The sequence below is a fragment of the Mastomys coucha genome, unplaced genomic scaffold, assembly GCF_008632895.1.
Source record: "Mastomys coucha isolate ucsf_1 unplaced genomic scaffold, UCSF_Mcou_1 pScaffold7, whole genome shotgun sequence".
Classification (NCBI taxonomy): domain Eukaryota; kingdom Metazoa; phylum Chordata; class Mammalia; order Rodentia; family Muridae; genus Mastomys; species Mastomys coucha.
This window is the reverse complement of record NW_022196913.1, coordinates 49376706-49395647: the sequence shown is the minus strand read 5'-3', so window position 1 is coordinate 49395647 and position 18942 is coordinate 49376706. Positions and strand designations below refer to the sequence as shown.

The following is an 18942-nucleotide window of genomic DNA, read 5'->3' as shown; positions in this document are numbered from 1 at the left end:
AAAAAAAAAAAAAAGCCTTGCTCTAAACATTGTTCACTATGAATTTACTAGATTTATTTCTGAGTCCACTAGGAAGGCTGCTAGCAGGCCTCATATCTCCAAGTTGGTGATTTCCAACTGTGTAATAATACCTTGAGCATTTGTGCAGCAGTATGCAGTTTACAAAATGCTTTCACATCAAAAATCTCCCTAACTCTCCCAGCCTATGAAGTGCACTCAACAATGTTCCAGATGAGAAAGGAACTCAGGAACTCAGCCGTGTCATGTAGCTTGCCCAGGGTCACACAACCAGGTTAAGAGCTGGAATCAAATAATGGGCAAGTTTGGGAATATAAACTAAGTGACACACACACACACACACACACACACACACACACACACACTATCAAGTCTTTTTCTCAAGGCACCAAGAGCTCTTAGGGTTAGTTAGGGTTTAGTTAGGGTTTTACTTATAAAATTCTTATAAGAACAACATTTAACAGGGGCTGGCTTACAGGTTCAGAGATTCAGTCCATTATCATCAAGGGAGGATCACAGCAGCATACAGTGTCAAAGTAGACCTGTCCAAATTCAAGGCTGGTCATGACTGAAGCCAACATACTATTAATAACAACTCATATACAAAGAGCAAACACTTGAACTGGCAAGATGGCTCGGAAGACTTGACTGTTCTTCCGAAGGTACTGAGTTCAAATCCCAGGAACCACCCATGAGATCTAATGCTCTCTTCTGGTGAGTCTGAAGACAGCTACAGGGTACTTATTTATAACAATAAATAAATCTTTGAGCCAGAGCAAACAGAGACTGAGCCAGCAGGGCCTACTGGAGCAAGCAGAGGTCCTAAATTCAACTCCCAAACAACCACATGAAGGCTCACAACCATCTGTACAGCTACAGTATACTCATATACATAAAATAAATAAAGCTTCTTAGAAAAAAAAAAAAGAGCAAACACTGTGCTGCCTAAGAGAATGAGCATTCACTTAGCCTCTTTCTGCACATCTATGGAATGTATAAATACAAGAAACACATGCTCAGTTCTAAACAATCCCTTCTCATTTCTTCCTGGCACCAGTGCTGCCCCAAACAGGCATCACTTAACAGCTGATAGAGATGAGAACTAAGAAAGAGTTAATCATTGAGGACAGAACTTTCTCCAAAGTAGTGATTAGAAAATAATGGAGGAGATGGGTGGTGGTGGTGCAGGCCTTTGGTCCCAGCACTTGGAAGGCAGAGTTCGAGGCCAGCCTGGTCTACAGAGTGAGTTCCAGGACACAGAGAAACCCTGTCTGGGGGGAAAAAAAGAATGGAGGAAAAAAAAAACCAATATTGTAAGATAAATATCAAAAGGCTTCCTACACTTTCTGGCTAATTCAGAGCAATGCAGGAATACCTGGATTGCTATGCCAGAAGGCCAGAGGGTCATCTCCTAATTAACGATACCTACAAACCCATCTATTTCAACACACTCTTTCTGCCACCCAGCCTCCTAAGAAGCCCCTGTGTGTACTCAAGAACAGTGTGCATGATGGAAGTGCCTTACCTGGTGTCTGATCAAATGCCAAAGCAACTTAACAAAGTGTTTCTTTGGCTTACACTTTCACATCACACTTCACCAGGGAAGGAAGTCAGGACCGGAACTCATCAAGCAGGGCAGGAACCTGGAGGCAGGAGCCTGGTGCAGAGGCCATGGAAAGAGTACAGTGGCTTACTCTTCATGGCTTACTTCAGGCTGGGCTCATGTAGAACCCAAGACCATCAGCCCAGGGTTGGCATCACCCACAATGTGCTACCCAATTCCAATCAATCAGAAAATGCCCTTGCAAGGTTGCCTATGGCCTTGATCTTAGGGGATCAGTTGAGGTCCCTCTTCTAGGTGACTCTAGTCAAGGTTGCCTATGGCCTTGATCTTAGGGGATCAGTTGAGGTCCCTCTTCTCAGATGACTCGAGTTTGGGTCCAGCTGATATAAAACTAGCCAGGACACCTGGAGTGTGGGCAAAATCATAAAAGAAAGTGCAAGTAGCTTTCAATAACTTTCTAGAATTCATATAAACTCAACACTGCTATCTAAACTATTTCAATCCTCCTCTGCAGAGCTTGAAGGGCTTACTAAGTTAGAAACTGAATTCACATTTAGGTTAGCAATCCCACCTGTAATCCCAGCACTGGGCAAAGCCTACAGGACCAGGAGCTCAGGGCCAAAACAGGCAGTAACAAAACAACTCTCCAGTAGGGCTCTTCTCTAACACAGTAAGTCACACATCCTTAGGATTCCACCAGCATTTCTATTCAAGCAGCCTCATTAAGAACTAAAAGTCAAAACAGTCTCCAAAACAGTAAAAGTCAGAATCAACAGTACAAGTTCAAGGAAAGGTACCAAAGGCGATTTGCGAGGGCTACAAGATACCAAAGCTGTTTCTAGAAGCCTGGAGAACTGCTGCCCTTGTTGGTCCTCAGGTACACTTATGAGTGGGGGTGGACAATCAAAACTACAGAGCACCAACAACCAGACCCATGTGGGATCTTCCAATGAGGACTCAGAGACACAACTCAGGGCGACCATCAGGTAACTCCACCATCTAGTGCCTAAGAACCATCAAGCACAAAACAAACCCTGCAGCCTGGCACATGCCTTGTTCTCAGAAGCTTTCAGGGCTTTTGCCGGCCTGGTCTCCCCTTCAGCAGTACTGATTAATCATCTGGTAGCTATTTCATCCCAACTGAAACAGAAGAAGACAATTTTAAACCATATGAACAATGTTTTGGCCTCGGTATTCTCTTCTGTAAAATGGCATCAAAAGCTCCTTTTCTCTTGTGAGATGGCTATACAAATCATGAATGTGGGCGGTTACTTCAGAATTAACTAGGTTTTCTCTCCATAACACTTTCAAGAAAAATAGGTATTGTGTGGTTGTTTAGAAGTGTTTTCTAGACTTTGTGCATGGACTTAGACTCACACATTCAGATTCAAGATTCAAGCATTCGAGACAGAGACATACTGGAGAGAAAAAACTAAAAAGTGTTTTCTAAGATGGGCAGTGGTGGCGCACCAGAAGCAAAACAATAGTCACTTCCTAAAGGAGTCACTCCAACTTTTAACAGTTTTACAGTGAATCAGAACTAAACTAATCTTTATTAAGGTGTTTAGCTTTTCTAAAGCCAGGCCTGTAATCCCAGGATTTAGAATCAAGGCAGGTTCACCATGAGTTTGAGGCCAGTGTGGAGTACAGAATGAAACCTTGATTCAAAAGAAAATTAAAAACACAGATGTACACTTTTAAGCATTTGAAATGGAAGAGACCTTCAGTAGTATCTAATAGGACAGACAGTAAAGTTGCTATAGCATGTGACCAATGCTGGGCGGTGGTGGCACAAGCCTTTGATCCCAGCACTTGGGAGCAGAGGCAGGCGGATTTCTGAGTCTACAGAGTAAGTTCCAGGACAGCCAGGGCTACACAGAGAAACAAAAAAAAAGGAAAGGAGGAAGGAAGGAAGGAAGGAAGGAAGGAAGGAAGGAAGGAAGGAAGGAAGAAAGAAAGAAAGAAAGAAAGAAAGAAAGAAAGAAAGAAAGAAAGGAAGAAAGAAAGAAATCATACCAATTCTCCTGTCTCCGATTCCCAATGCTGGGATCTCATTTAATCTTCCCATCCAATTACAATCTTATTTCTGAGTACAAATTTTCTTTCAGACTTGTGCCACATGTTTTGATGAAGAGAACTTGGGCATTTAAGGAATGACCTGGAGACTGGAGGTATGACTTAGTCCACCATACCACCACCAAGAGAGGAATGACTTGGAATGCCATGTTCCTAAAGAATACAATGTCAAAGCATCCAGCCTATCTATAGCTAACATCTTTTTTTCTAGCACTTTTATCATGTCTCCTCCAAAGCATTCAACTTAAAAGTTGAACCAACTGTTTTCACAGTCATTTCAAGGTTTACCTAAGATTTAATTGTAATTACATGAATAAGCCCAACTGGAATAACCAGATTTGGGAACAACTGACACTTGGCAAGTCTGGGTAGAAGCCAAACGGGACAGAGGCACACCCCACTGCTGCCCACTGGGCAGAAGCTTCGGATTAATAACCAGAATGTTCTGCACCTATGGGAAGGAAGCTAGGCAAGCAGAGGTTAGTTGGGAAAACTAACAAGGTTTGGGGAGGTTTGGGCCAGTAACATCAGTAGGGTTTGAACACTGCAACTACAATTTTAATTAGCATGGCCAGAACTTAATTGCAAATACTACCATGACCAAGACAAAGTAACAATTCAAACATCTCAGCTTGCCTTTACTAGTGTTTATACACTCAACATAACAGAATTTTCCCCTCATCCTCTTTCAGGACAGTTCTACTGTTAATAGAACAGACACCAGACAGAAACTCCAAAAGATGTCTTCCTTTTGAAGTTTAAGTAATCAAGACACTTACTTGGAGACTCTCAGTAACCTAGATAGACCCAGTATTGGGGTGAGTTTGGGGGGGGGCGGGCGGTGAGGGAGGCAGTTCTAACTAATTGTGAAGTGAAATACCTAGTAACCCTCTTAACTACAAAATGTTTCTAGCTGGTTATTTGGGCCAGTGGCTACAGATCCAAATACTCAAGTCCCAACAGAGTGAGAAGACTCAGCAGGTAACACAAATCCACGTGATAGAGCCAGCTCCTCCAAGTTGTACCCTGGCATCCTCATGTGTGAGGTAGCATCCACATACCCACACACATGCACATACAAAGTAAAAAAAGTTTTGATTATGAGAAAATATTGAAAAATATCTCTGTAGAGATATCAGCCCTTTAAAAAGAGTAATAAGGGCTGGAAAGATGGTTCAGAGGTTAAGAGCAGAGCCCTCTCTTCCAGGCCATGCTACCTCACACATGAGGATGCTAGGGGACAACGGCAGGAGCTGGCTCTATCACTTTCTGTGAGCATGAGACAGAAAAGCATCAATGCACATGGAATATAAATCAGAAATAGGAGTAATAAATCAACCCAGAAAATAAGAGCTGTAACTTATTATCCATAGTAATACCATACTTACAGTGGGTGTCTAATGTTGCTGCTGCCTAGAATTGGGATTACCTGGTACCACAGCTTTCCTAGCAGGTGCAAGACCCCTAAGCTCTACAAAAAGAGAAGCATTTCCGCCCTAGACTCCTTGGGAAAGGAAAGGGTTTTCCAAGACTAGAAACGAAGAGAAAGTAGAATGAGTGTGGGAAATGGAAAAACAAGGCCACTACAACTTCCAATTCTCCCTTCAGAGCTACAAAATACAATGTTTATTTAACAAAGGAAAAGCAAGCAAACTAATTTTTTTGGAGACATTCTCACTACCTAGCCCTGGGTGGCCTAGAACTTCCTGTATAAACCAGAATAGCCTCAAACTAAGGTATGTATGCCTACCTCTCTCTGCCTCCCCAGTACTGGGGGTTAAAGGTGTGTACCAACCATGCCAGACGACATCAATCATTTCTTTGAACATTTTTTGTGCTAGAAATCAACCCCCCTGAGACTGTCCATGCCAAGAAAGCACTCCAGCACTGAGTTATGTATTTGCCAACTATTAATTGTAGTAGAACTCTGTTTCTGAACCTTATGAAGTTAACTCACTTTCTGGAGTCTTGGGGTAGATTAGATAGATAATCTTGGGTATGTTTTTGAGAGGGTCTCATATTTCCAGTTGCTGGCCTATTGTAGCACAGAATGACCTTGAACTCCTGATCTTCCTGCTTAAACCTCCAGATTAGATACCCTTGGGCCCAGTTTATCTCGAGATAGGGACTGAAAACAGGAGTGTTTGCTAGACAAACCAACTGAGCCACACTGGGAGCAGGGCATATTTGAGACAGTTTTTGGGTTTTTTTTTTTTTTTATGTAGCATAGAAGAGGGCATGAACTGCGACTGGACATGTAACTAAAGATGACCATGAACCACCTCCACTTTCCAAGTCTGGAATTTGAAAAACTAGATTAGTTAAGGGCTGGTGATACAACTCTGCCCACAGGGAAGGGTAAGTCTTCCACACAAGCCTTAAATTCTGAATTCAACCCTAAGTAAAGGTGAAAGAGCAGAGTCGGAATTGTCCTGTGACTCCCAGGTGAGGATGTCATAGCATGTGCTATTTTAACATTATTATAACTGAGTGGTACAAATCCTGCTAAAGTCATCCTCAACCCCAGCCTGATCATTTGTTTTTGAAGTGTCTGCTCTTACCTGGTGTCAAGCTAAGACCAAATGGCCTAGTTATCATCCCCTACTTCCCCTAAGAATAACCAACTACAGGGATGATAGCAGAAAATACACTGTGGGAAACATGCAACTGTTTTATTGTCCAAGTGAATTGGGGCTCTGAAAGGCAACCTTTTCCAGTTATTTAAGGTATTGTAGTGGGAATCATGCCCAACACAATTAAGACAGGATTATATTTCAATTTATGAGGTTCTCAAGGATGTCATTTAATAAGAAACATAATACTTATTTCTCCCAAAGCCTTCCATCTACAATCACACTCAAACTCTTTGCTAAGGCAATAAACTAAATGGAAGGCATGTAAAGCTTTTGAGACTAATTGTAGGAAGCTGCACTCCACCAGCTCAAGTAATAATGCCACCTTCCATATAAAGCAGCACTGTTTTATATCTTCCACCCACATAATCTCAGTGACTTAGTAAAGTGACAAAAGCAGTTGTGACTTTTTCTACTTTAGCAAATAGAAGATTCACACCATGAACCATTTGCTCAGTTAAGAACTAAGCCAGAGAATCTCGAAGTCGCTGTGCTCTTTGGAGTATTGTCCTTCCTCTCTCCCGGGTCCCCAAGATACAGTAGGGGAGCAGATGACTGGGCACAGCCCAGACAGCTCTTCTCCAAAGACAATGAAGAAAGCTTAACGTAAAAGCTTATGCTATCTAAGCAACATCCCCTTCAAAGTTATCATGCCACCTCCTTCAAAGGAACCCCAACACGACAAAGTTTAAAAAAAAAAAAAATCCTCAAACTCCATCCATCTACAAGGTAAAGAAAGCTCTTCCTAAATGCAGTTTTCATTGCTTTCATTAACATGGGTGTGAGCGGGAACTACAGTAATGTGTCCCACCATCAAAAGACCTGAAACTGAGGAGTGAAAATATCCCTGCGTTAAGGAGCCTCGCCCCTGCTCTCCAGCCCCTAAGTAGTTTGAGAAGGTTCAAAGGCACTCGGTGAGGGGTAAAAGGCTCCCCTATGCTCACCTGCTGGGACCAGGAACACCTCAAAGCGGAAGGCACATCCTTCACGGCCCCTTTCCTCCTCCCACGCCTCGCTCTGCAGCTCCCGGAGCTCCCACTCAGGCTGCGCCTGGAACCTCCCGCCCGACTTTTGACATCACGGAGGAGGGGAAGGTTCCACTGGGCTGTCCCTTTGTGACGTCACAATGACAACAGACAGCGGCGGCTCGTGAAGGGGAGGACCGCGGACCCAAAGCCACTGGGGGCAAGGGGCGGAGAGAGGACGTGACGGCTGGATGGGGTGTGAAATGGCTCAAGGCAAGAGAAGGCCGCGGGGAGGGGAGGGGGTGCGCTGACGTCTCTCCGGCTTAACCTGTTGCTCTCGAGAATGCGCCGGAGCCCGAGGGCAGGGCGGTGTGGAGCAGCCAAGCTTAGCCGTGCTCGCGCGGCGGGGGGCGCCCGAGGCATCCTTCCCTCCCCCTCCGCCCCCCTGGCCTCACTCACCCAGCCTGTCCCACCCCGAGTCAGCACGCCGCACCACCCGCGAGCCCCACCCACCCGCAAGGCCAGAGCACAGCCCGGAGTCTGCCCCCTACAGGCAGCCCGCGCGCCCGCGGCCCGAGCCCAGGCCACGGCCCAGAGCGCTGCGGGCCCCGCGCACCCTCCCGCCGGCTTCGGCCGGAGCATCGCGTGAGCTGACTCGGCTCCTGCAGCAGCAACTCACACTCTGCCTTGTACGGCCACTGCCGGCCACATAGGCTTGGGGCCGGATGTCCAGACTCGACAGGATCCGCTGGCCTCCAGCAAAAAAAAAAAAAAAAAAAGCCTACCCGCGGTGTTCTCCAACTTATCGGGGTCCGGGATAGGGTGGAGGGTTCTTGTCCCAAGTTCTACCCCATCTCCACCGTGGGCTAAGTCTGAAAGAGACATGCTCTGGGAAGGAGTCCACGCTCCAAGGCAAGACTGTGTGTGTCCATGCAGTTTCTACACATCGAGTTTAAACTAGTCCTTTGCGCTTTACCCAGCCCTCTGCAATGCGGATGTATTTTAATTCTTATATTCCTTATGGAGTAGCTTTGTAAGTTGAGCTTCATTATTTCATCTTGCGTTTCTTTCATAGTTAAGTTTACGTGTACAGATTAGGATCAGCTCTCCGGAAGAGGTATTCAGGTTTTCCATTAAATATAATCTATATATACATATTTTACAAAACCACTGCCCCGAAGGTCATCTCCCATTATACACACCACACTAACCATAAAGGAAAAATATTAAGACCAAATCATCGACCCTAGTTAAATAAAACTTTCTTATAAGGTCGCATTGTTCTTTATGTATCTTCAAGGGCCTTTTTTTTTCCTGGGGGGAAAAATGTGTTCTTTGCTCTAAAGCATATGCAGCTAACCACCGGATCACTCGAGTGCATATTTGGTTAATCCCCTCTATACTCCCTCCCACCAAACTTACAAAAAAAAAAGCCACTACACAAAACAAAAACACTCCCTATGCCAAGCAAAGCGCTGCTATACTATGCACACGACAAATCCAACCATTACAACCCAGTTTTCAGGGAGAAATTGTTCGTCCTAACAGATGCATTCACTCAAACACATATACTTTCACATGAGCTGTTTTCCCCCTCAAACTAGAAACCATGAATTCTTTAGAAACAAAACCAGCCTCTTTATAAAAGTCAATACCAATAAATGCACTCCTTGTAACAAGATTCCCAGCTGGGTTATGTTGTAAACTAGATAAGCCAAAAGGGCCACATAGATTAAACGATGTGCCAGTGCAAAAAGATCGCCATAATCATACTCTAGATTGCAACTTAAAGAGCTTCCAACACACATACCTTACACAATTTTCCAAATAACACTAATAACAGGCTCATTTGTATGCAAAGTGCAATATGGGGTCAAATCCGCCCGAGAATGCAGTTAGATCACTGCAGGCCCCCCCACACAGAGCCCCAGCCTCCACCAAGAGCCCTTGCCTTTCATCTAAACTACATTAACGTTGTGTCATTCGAGGTCAATTTATATACTTGAGGTATCTCTACACCAGTCTGTTTTCTCAACCAAACTAGGCAGACACGACTTTGCCTGAAAAGCCCTTTCGGAAAAGAAAGAGCCTTATCGGACGCTATGTTTAAAACCTTTCAGCTGCACAATTAGCTATAAACTTGACATTCACAACCATTGCTTAAAACTGCAAGCCAAAGGATGTGTTGTTAAGAGCACTTACGTATTTCTTCTGAATGATATTCCTCTTGGGTCTTTCCTTGCTCATTCTGAGGTCCAAATGCTGATTGCAAAAGGGGACAATTGCTTCATGAATTTAAAGCCGTCAGAAATTTGCAAAAAAATATCCTGGTGGTTTTTATTGTTGGTGGTGGTGGTTGATCTTGTAATCCGACTTTTCTTCCTCTTCCCCCAAAGCCAGATTCGCCTTGAAATAAATCCGAAATTGAGAAGGATAAAAGAAAATAAAAAAGAGCCAAAGACGAACGAAGCAAACACGAAAAATTCACTTTAGTAAAACACTCATAATGGAAAATTTCCCCCGAAACATACAACAGACACAAAAAAAAAAAAAGGAAAAAAGAAAAAGAAAAAAAAACCGACGCCCTTCACTCCCCCCCTTTTTCTTCCAAAAACTACATCAGCGAAACGTGAAGGTCCTTAGTATCTGATCTGTAGTTACATCTTGAAAAAGAAAAAAAGGAAAGATAAATTTAAAATGTTGGAAGTCACGTTTGTGCTGCAGCAGCAGTGCGAGCAGAAGAGTCAACTCGAGCGGCGGCGGTGGCGGCGGCAGCACCACAGCGGAGGGCTCGCCGAGTCTCTTTTTTCCAAGCCCCCTAACCAATGAGAGAGAGGCTATCCAGCCCAACTTTAAATGGACTCTGCTTTTATACAAGTTAGGGCTCCTCGGCTAATTCGCCACCTCTCGCCAGCCGAAAACTCCCACAGCTGAGCCCCCGCACGCCTGCCTCTCGTTTGCCCACAAGCCCTGGCCCGGTGCGGGGAACTCCCGCAGCCCCGTCGACGAGACCCCGGAGAGGCCTCAGCCAATCTTTTGCGGACCGCCCTTCAGGCGCCTCTCCCACGCCGAGCCCAGTCGTGGAATTGAGAGAGGCTCCCTAGCTCAATGCATGGCACGCTCGGTCGCTCCACCTCAGCCCCTTCTCCCCCCCCCCCAACCCCTGCAGTCCGCTCACCCCAGTCGCCGCATGCAAGCCTTCGCCACTGCCCTCACGTCTACCTGCAGCCGGGCAGCTGGGTACCAGTGCCCCAGGACGCCCGGCCCGGGGGAAAGCCGCCTATTCCCGGGGCACCTTAGAATAGTCCCCTTGATCTTCTGGAAGTTGTAGTCCCTTGACTACAAAATGGCTATGGCCACGGAAGCTGAGGACTACAATTCCCAGCGTGCCCCACGCCTCCTGTCACTCAACTCCCTTCCCTGATCTCTTCCCTCCTCCCCTCCTCCCCCTTCCCCGGCCCTGCCAACAAACGCTTGGACGTGTCCCGCGTGCGACAGTGCTAGAGGCTGGCTCGGGATTGGCCCGCGGAGCGTGTGGTCCGGGAGCTAGGAACTCCCCACGCCGGCCGGCCGGCCCTCCCGCCCCCGAGTCCCCTCCCCGCGGGGCCGCCGGCCCGGCCCCGCGCGCCCCGCCCCCACCCAGGGCGCGAACCGCCTGTGGAATCGAGGAATCGCGCGCGAGGGCGCGCCGCGGGCCCGCGAGGGAAAGCCGCCAGGCTTCCCCCGGGGAAGGCCTCGGAGCGTGGCGGCGCGGGGGGCGGTGTCAGCGAGGGCTTGGAGCGGGTCCTAAGCAAAACTGGGCCACGCACCAAGAGGAATCCTCGGTGCGAAGTCGCTGATCGGCGGCGCCGGCTGCCTTTGCGGCCGCGGCAGGCGGTGTCACCTCGGGACAGCGCCCGTGGGCCGAGCGAACGTCGCGCGGCCCGGAGTGGTCCCGGGTCACGCCGGCCCGCGGCCGCACGCGACCCCACGCGCGAGGCGGAGGGCAGGGCAGGGCCGGCTCCGCCGCGGGCTAGGCGCGCGGCCTCCCGGTCGCCAGCCCGCGTGCCCCCGCCCGGACGTCGCGGGTGGCTCGGAGGCGAAGCCCGGCCGTACCGGGAGACGGTTAAGGGGGTCCCGACCCTCGGGACGAGGGCTGTCCGCGGGTGAGACTCAAACGCTAGGTGAGAAAGTCAGCGGGCTATGGAGACCGACCCGCACACAGGCGGACCGTCCGTAAGGAAGCGTCTCGAACACTGAGTGCCCGAAAGACCAACGGTCCGTGCCCCACTGACTTACCTGCCCTGCCCTGCCCCAGCCCTGCCCAGGCTCGCCAGTTGCTCAGATCGATGGATCGCAGGCCCTGCTGTCGCTCTCTGGGGCATTCGCACTCCGCAGTAACTTTATCAAGTCTCCCAGCCTCTGCGCTAATTTCCTGGTTCTAACCTATGGTCTTCAAGGTCCTGTTTTTCAAATCTGACTGGCTAGCCTCCGGGAAACGAGAAGGCTGGAGCCTCTCCCATCCACCTGCATACACATTTTATTCTTCCTCTCGTTCCGGCCAGTCTACTTCCAAAACAAGCACTACAGTTTAGTCGCAATAGGGCTGCTAGTCATGGTGTCTAGAAGGTTCTTAAAAAACCCAAGTTAACACCTCTGGATTCAAATGGCACAATGGCCACTTCGAACAAGTAAGCAATGGCTTTCCTAAGCTCAGGTTCCATGTCTACAAGTTGATTCTGGCCAAAGCTTATGGAGAGGACTATAAAATAACAAAACCCTAGTTTAGAACCAGGCAGGTTATTGGACTCTTTCATGCGTTGACATAAAACGCCCTTACTTAAAAAAAAAAAAAATCTTTGTTTCTAAAACTTATGTTCATTTTACAATCAGAAAAAATAATTGCCAGTGTGTTTATTGCACAAATTGTTCACTGTTTCCATTTGGTTGCAGTGATTGAATACACTCTATTTTACAGTTCAATTTTGACCACCCAAGTGACTTACTTTATGGTTGTCTTGCCACAAGGTGCTTTACAAACCCATTCGGATCATTACGACCAGTACACTAGAGGTGTCTGCTTCTCCACGTCATTATTTTAAACAGCTTTGCATAAATTTAACATCATATATCTGTGAGACCCCAGTCAATCGTTAAAGAATGAAGGTTGAGTTCTCTTGGCTATTTAGGGTTCTCAGTCCTGGGCCTGAGAAGTCTCCTGCCAGACTACCAACTCCCCAGTCCCAGGCATGTGTGAAAAACCACTGTTAGTCGAGGCCTAAGGGGGTTGTAGAGGAGGAATTTGCTCATTTCCATAAGGCTTAGATAATGCTGTTGTTGTTTTCCTTGAAAAGGAAAATGGATTGTCCTTTGTGGCTGGAAAGTCTTCCCTGCTGTGAGAGTAACTGTCTCCTGACGACTTCCATCCCCCACCCTCCAGGCCAGGCCAACTAGAACTACCTGTGCTTTCCATTTTTTATTTATTTTTAGGAGGTCTTTTTCTTATGATGATTTTTAACTCCTAAGGGAACTAAGTAGATTCCTTTGGACCATGTGCTAGCACTGTCCTCTATGAGGGTACAGAATCCTCTCTAAATTAGCACACACCTGGACTTGGTAAATGCAAGCCCATAATCCTGGTTCTCTAGAGGTGGTGGCTAACAAGACAATCTGGAGTTAAAGGGCAGCCTAGAATACTTGAGACTCTCTTTTTTTAAAAAAAAAAAAACTTTCCAGGGTCAGTGGTAGTATTGTCTATCTTTCTTCTTCCTTCCTTCCTTTATTTTATTTTATTTTATTTTATTTTTTTAACTAGGCAATCTGGAAGTTCCCTTGACTGGCCTTGAACTCAGAAATTAGCACAGCTATGCCTCCTGAGTAATAGAATTAAAAGTATGTGCCACCCAGCCCAGACATAATTTTTTGTATTCTCTTAAGAGCCTTGGGAACTTGATGGAATTGAAAAGGTGTCATTCTTTAATATCTGACACAAACTCTAATGGGCAACATTTAGACTATTGACAGACAATTAAGCAGCTATTATAATCTCCCATGCCACTTTTGCCACAGAGCTATTTTTACTTTTGTATTAACCAAATCCATTTTAGTATCATTCAGTGCTCAGTTAAGCCTGGCTGCTTAACCTACTCATTCCTGAATGTCCCTTGATATTTCAGCTACTTCTTAAAAAACCCAATCTTTTTAAATGTCTTTAACTGTTGGCCTGTATGTGTGTGTGCACGAGTGTGGATGCCCACAGAAGCTAGAGGCATAGGATTCCCTGGAACTGGGAGTTATTAAAGATTATGAACCACCTGTCATAGACCCTAGGAAATGGAGACTGGTGTTTTGAAGAGCACTCTTAATTGCCCAGCCATCTCCCCAACTTCCACACCTGCTCCCCCTTTTTGAGAGTCTCTGTGTAACCCAGACTATATCAAGTTTCTAATTTTCTTTTGAAACACATTTTAAATATTTATGTGTGGATGTGAATGAATTGGAGAACAATCTTCAAAAGTCAGTTCTCTCCAACAGGTGAGAGGGCTGTGGAGGAAATTGAGCTCATTGAATTTGGTGGCAAGCACTTTTATCCCCTGAACCATCTCAAAGACCTCTTGATAAAGCTTTTGAGCTTAACACCTTAGTTTTATATGCCCTGATGGTGTTACTTCTGTATCTTATCCTTAATTATATCAAAAAGTTCAAGGACCCATGATCTCATATTGAGACAACCTTTAGGCAAATCATTGAGTCAACATGAATAAGGTGTTTGTTTTCTATAAAGCTGGCCTGGAACTGTGTAGAACTCACAAAGATCCACCTGCCTCTGCCTCCCAATTGCTGTGATAGAAGGCAAGGCTAGCTACCACACCTGACTCCTTTGACCAATCTGGATGTCAGATGTTTCACCTATAAAATGAAAGGGCTTAACTCAGTAATCACCAAAGACCTCTCAGGATCTCACCTGGTCTAGTGTGACCTTTATGTTGTCTGCTGACCACAAGGAGGCTTAAATGCAAACTGCCTTGTAAGAATTGTTAGGGCAAACTTCTTGTCTGTTATCAGTTGCTAAACATACCAATTAAGAACTTCCTCTTTTTTTTTTTTTTTTTTTTTTTTTTTTTTTTTTTTTTTTTTGAGGTAAGTGAATACTCCGTGCTTAGCCTGGCTGGCCTGGAATTTGCTTTGTAGACAAGATGGCCTTGAATTCAGTGTTCCACCTTCCTTTGTGCTAGGACTACAGGCCTAACTTTTTGGACAATAAGGAAGGACTCGGTGGGGAACACTTTTAATCTCAGCTCTCAGGAGGCAGAATTTTTTTTTTAAATATACTGCAATAATAACCTTAACTAACACATAAAATAACATAGATCAAAATAAACTTTATCGGGGGCTGGAGAGATGGCTCAGCAGTTAAGAGCACTGACTGCTGTTCTGAAAGTCCTGAGTTCAAATCTCAGGAACCACATGGTGGCTCACAACCAACTGTAATAAGATCTGATGCCCTCTTCTAGGGTGTCTGAAGACAGCTACAGTGTAGTTACATATAATAAATAAAATGTTTAAAAGTAAATAAAAATAAATTTTATCAACTACACCACTTCAATATGAAAATGAAGTATTAAGGTGTGTTTCTTGTTTGGGGTTTTTCTTTGTTTGTTTTTCAGGAGTGGGAGTTATGTTCTTTTATTCTGTTGGTTTTTTGAGACAGTTTCTTTGTTTAGCCTGAGCTGGGTTGGAACTTGCTTTGCAGACCAGGCTAGCCTTGAACTCACAGAAATCTGCTTGCCTCTGGCCGCTGAGTACTGGAAATAAACCAGGATAGCCACCACTGCCACCTTGACAGGATTTTTTTTTTTAAGGTCATGCATCCTGTTCCACCAACTTGGTGTAGATCAACACTCTATGTTCTCCAAACTGTGATCTAAGAAACATTATTTGATAAAATATTTCTAGGTGTACCTGGAAAGAAAAGTGTTCTTAGAGCATGCAGTAGTAATGAACACCTTTTTTTCGAATACTGAGGAAGAAGAGGCAGGCAGATCTTGGTGAGTTTAAAGTGATCCAGGTCTTCTACATAAGGAGTTCCTGGACAGCCAAAAAGAAAAGGAGAAAAAAAGATTTTTAGATTTTACAAAAAAAATCTAAGGCCAGTGGGCAAGGACACTTACTGTGAAAACTCACAGTATGTGAGACCTAAGCTGGGTTCCCATGTCCACCCCACATAAAAAACCAGGAATTGGCCGGGCAGTGGTGGTGCACACCTTTAATCCTAGCACTTGGGAGGCAGAGGCAGGCAGATTTCTGAGTTCAAGGCCAGCCTGGTCTACAGAATTAGTTCCAGGACAGCTAGGGCAGAGAAACCAAAACAAACAAACAAACAAAAATCAGGAATTGCAGGGTATGCCATAACTCCAGCATTGGAGGTGGGGGCCAGAGATGAGATAGGCTTGCTAGCAGGAGACCGAATCTCAAGGGAATATGAATTAAGGCCTTAATCTCAAAACTAACAATAACGTAGTCAAGGTGCAGTCCCAGCACTTGGAAGACAGAGGCAAGTAGATCTCTGTGAGTTCAAAGCCCGCCTAGTCTACAGAGTAAGTTCCAGGGACAGGCAGGGGCATACAGAGCAACCCTATCACAAAAAACAGCAACAATAAAAAACACGCAACCCAATACATACAAAAAAAAGTGGGGAAAATCCAACATCTATAATAAAAGCTGATTAAGGATTTTTAAACTCTCTAAGAGAAAACCTGAGAGTGTGGTAGGGTATGGATGAGTATTCAAGAAGTAACAAAGGGAGCAGAAGTTCAAGGTTATCCTGGCCTATATATCAAGTTCTAGGATATGTGAGACACTGTCTCAAAGGAGAAAAAGTCCCAAGGAGATCTTTCCCTTATGGAGTTGGTTTCCCCAGAATAGTCTCAGAACTATTGTCTAGTTAAAGAATGTATGCATCTTAAAGGATTGCTGACTGACCAGTGTTCTTACCTAGATGACTGGGTACCTTATGCAGTTTCTCATTTTATATAGGTCTATCATCTTCACATGTGGAGGAAGAGAATGAGGAGGAGGGATATAAAAAAAGTCATCTTTGACTGACATCAGGTTTATAAATAGCTATGAGCCAGTGTACTCAGAAGGTGGGAGCTTCTGTTGAAAAGGGTAGAACAGCTATTTCAAGCTGACTGAGATTCGAAAGAGTGTTTTAAAACACACCAGGAGGTAAAGCCAGAAATAAACAGCCATCTTAAAGATGGAGTCAGTGATGTCAAGGCAATGAAGCATTTCTTTTTTATCAGCCCTTGAATTTATAGTCTTATTTGTCAAGCCTCAGTAAGATGTCACAGCACAAAGCAGGTACAACCCAATGACATTTTAAAATCCATTTTCTGTAAGCCTCCCTGATAGAAGTCATTGAAAGCCCCTATCTTTGGACTTAAGATTAACTAAAGCAGGGTGGTGGTGGCGGCGCATGCCTTTAATCCCAGCACTTGGGAGGCAGAGACAGGCGGATTTCTGAGTTCAAGACCACCCTGGTCTACAGACTGAGTTCCAAGACAGCCAAGGCTACACAAGATTAACTAAGACTTAACTACTGCAGCCAGCAGTAAAGGCATCAAGCCTGATGGCCTGATTTCAATCCTTAGACACCACATGGTAGAAGGAGAGAACTGATCTCTGCTAGTGGTCCTTTGACCACAAGCAAGGAGTAATAAATAAAAGGATTTTTTTTTTTTTTGAAACTACCATTGCTATTCTAACTAGATTGAATCCAGTGTTGTTGAAAAGAGTTGGTCCTCATTCAGGAATTCAGGAGAGGCAGCCAAGAGGGAAAATCTGCAAGTTCTCAAATTCATGTTACCTTCCACAACAGAGCCCTCTGTTCAGGGCGTGGAACTTCTCAGCCATCAGCTAATCCTTGGGGGATCATGATGAGGTAGCTAAGGCATATATACCACAGTTCTCAGTAGCCAGGGAAAGAGGGCAATGAAGCTGGATCAGTCGGTTCACCTTGGGTTACAAGTAAAAAATGAAGATGAAATGGTTACTGGAAAAAGGTAGAAATGGAGCATTACCACTTTTCTTTCTCTCACCTCAGTACTTCTCTCTCACAGCAGCCAGAGAAGATAACCCCAAAGAAACACCTCTCCCATCCAGGAGATGGACTGAACCCAAATCAGTTATCCAGAGGAATGGATTTCAGGGTGTAATGACACAGGCCTATCCATAGTCCTATCACTGGGAAAGTTGAGGCAAGAAGATGAAGACTTCAAGATCATTGTCGGCTACATAGTGAGTTGAGGCCAGTCTGGGCTACACAAAATGCTTCCTGAAGGGGTTTGGGGAGGGAATAAAAGTATTCAGGCTAGATAAAAATGCACCAGCACTCACTGTCTATCACAGAAGAAACTGTCTCCTCCACCAGAAACCTTTGAGCAATCAGACTCTTGGGAGTCACTGCACACCACATTAAGGCAGTTCATTCGGAACTACTCTCTTAGAATAGAAGGCTGCTCTTGTTTGCTTGTTTTTTAGACTATTTATTTTTATTTATGGAGTGAATGCTTGCCAGAATATATCAGTGTATCACCTGTCCATTGTATCTCCTGGTGCCCTTAGACAACAGAAGAGGGTGTTGGATCTTCCTGTACTGGGGTTAGAGACATGAAGCCCCAGTTGATGCTGGGAATCAAATCCTTGTCTTCAGGATGGCCAGTCAGCTTCTTAACAACTGAACCATCTAGATCCAGATCCAGCCAGTCAACTGTAATGTTGATTGATTCTATGAATCCGTATACTGCTCAAGGAGAGCACAAACTGTCTCTTGCCGAAATTGTGACATCGACAATTCTGTCTTCCAAAACCATCTCCCTTTTTTCTTCTATTTGCAGATGGACACACAGTATAATGGAGAAGACTCCAACCTTGGTGGTCACACTGTGTCTAAACTCCGTAGAGTATTAATTTCCAACTTTTTGTGTTTCCATTGTCAACCATTCCTTGAATAAATGTATGGATGTAAAATCACAGCAGATACCCGTCCTCAATGGCATAGAAAGCACCAGAAGTTTCTCAAGGCCAAGGTGAAAGGAATGTAGAGTAACAAAGAGTAGCCTGAAAGAGGGGGGGGTCGGGGACTTGGGGAGCACACTGGGGAGATCTCTGGTTGAGAATGGGGGTGAAGAAGAATGAAGAAATAGGGAAACTATTTGAATGTGGAAAGGAACCTCCAGGCTCTCAACAAAGGATTAGCCAGTAGACACATCTGTCTCAACAACTAAAAAAAAGGGCACTATGACTTGTAGTGGTATGACACATTTTTTGTATTTTGGATTTTTTTGTTTGTTTGTTTGTTTTTTTTGAGACAAGGTTTCTCCATATAGCCATCTCTCCAGCCCTACTAACTTAATTTTTGTTTGTTTGTTTGTTGTTTTTTTGTTTTTTTTTTCAAGACGGGGTTTCTCTGTATAGCTCTGGCTGTCCTGGAACTCACTCTGTAGACCAGGCTGGCCTCGAACTCAGAAATCCGCCTGCCTCTGCCTCCCAAGTGCTGGGATCAAAGGCGCGTGCCACCACTGCCCGGTGGTATGACATGTTTTTAATCTTAGCATTTTGGAGGCAGAGGAGTAGAGCTAGGTCTCTGATTTCCAAGCTATCCAGAATTATACAATAAGACCTTATCTCAAAAAAAAAAAAAAAA

At 45.1% G+C, this 18942-nt stretch overlaps 1 protein-coding gene and 1 long non-coding RNA gene across 5 annotated transcripts in view; one reads left to right on the top strand and one right to left on the bottom strand.

The window, feature by feature from the left end:
* Positions 1-10632, bottom strand: part of Jarid2 (jumonji and AT-rich interaction domain containing 2) — a 177599-nt gene extending 166967 nt beyond the window's left edge. Inside the window, exons 1-2 of one of the 3 annotated variants that reach the window (XM_031359578.1) lie at positions 10435-10632; positions 9459-9662 (exon numbers count right to left, since the gene is read on the bottom strand). In XM_031359578.1, coding sequence (XP_031215438.1) covers positions 9459-9503 — 45 coding nt within the window. In that variant the 5' untranslated portion in view covers positions 9504-9662; positions 10435-10632. Of the gene's footprint in view, positions 1-9458; positions 10173-10434 lie in introns of those variants that run through there. The other 2 variants (XM_031359579.1, XM_031359577.1) reach the window with 2 other exon arrangements.
* Positions 10633-11235: 603 nt separating this feature from the next.
* On the top strand, positions 11236-18272 carry LOC116082697. Of its 2 annotated transcripts, none has more exons than XR_004115395.1 (3): positions 11236-11419; positions 17357-17534; positions 17862-18127. It is a non-coding gene; the product is annotated as an uncharacterized LOC116082697 (long non-coding RNA). The 2 variants fall into 2 exon arrangements; XR_004115394.1 differs by lacking the exon at positions 17862-18127 and adding an exon at positions 18134-18272 and having other exon boundaries at positions 11237-11419.
* The last annotated feature ends 670 nt before the right edge of the window (positions 18273-18942 follow it).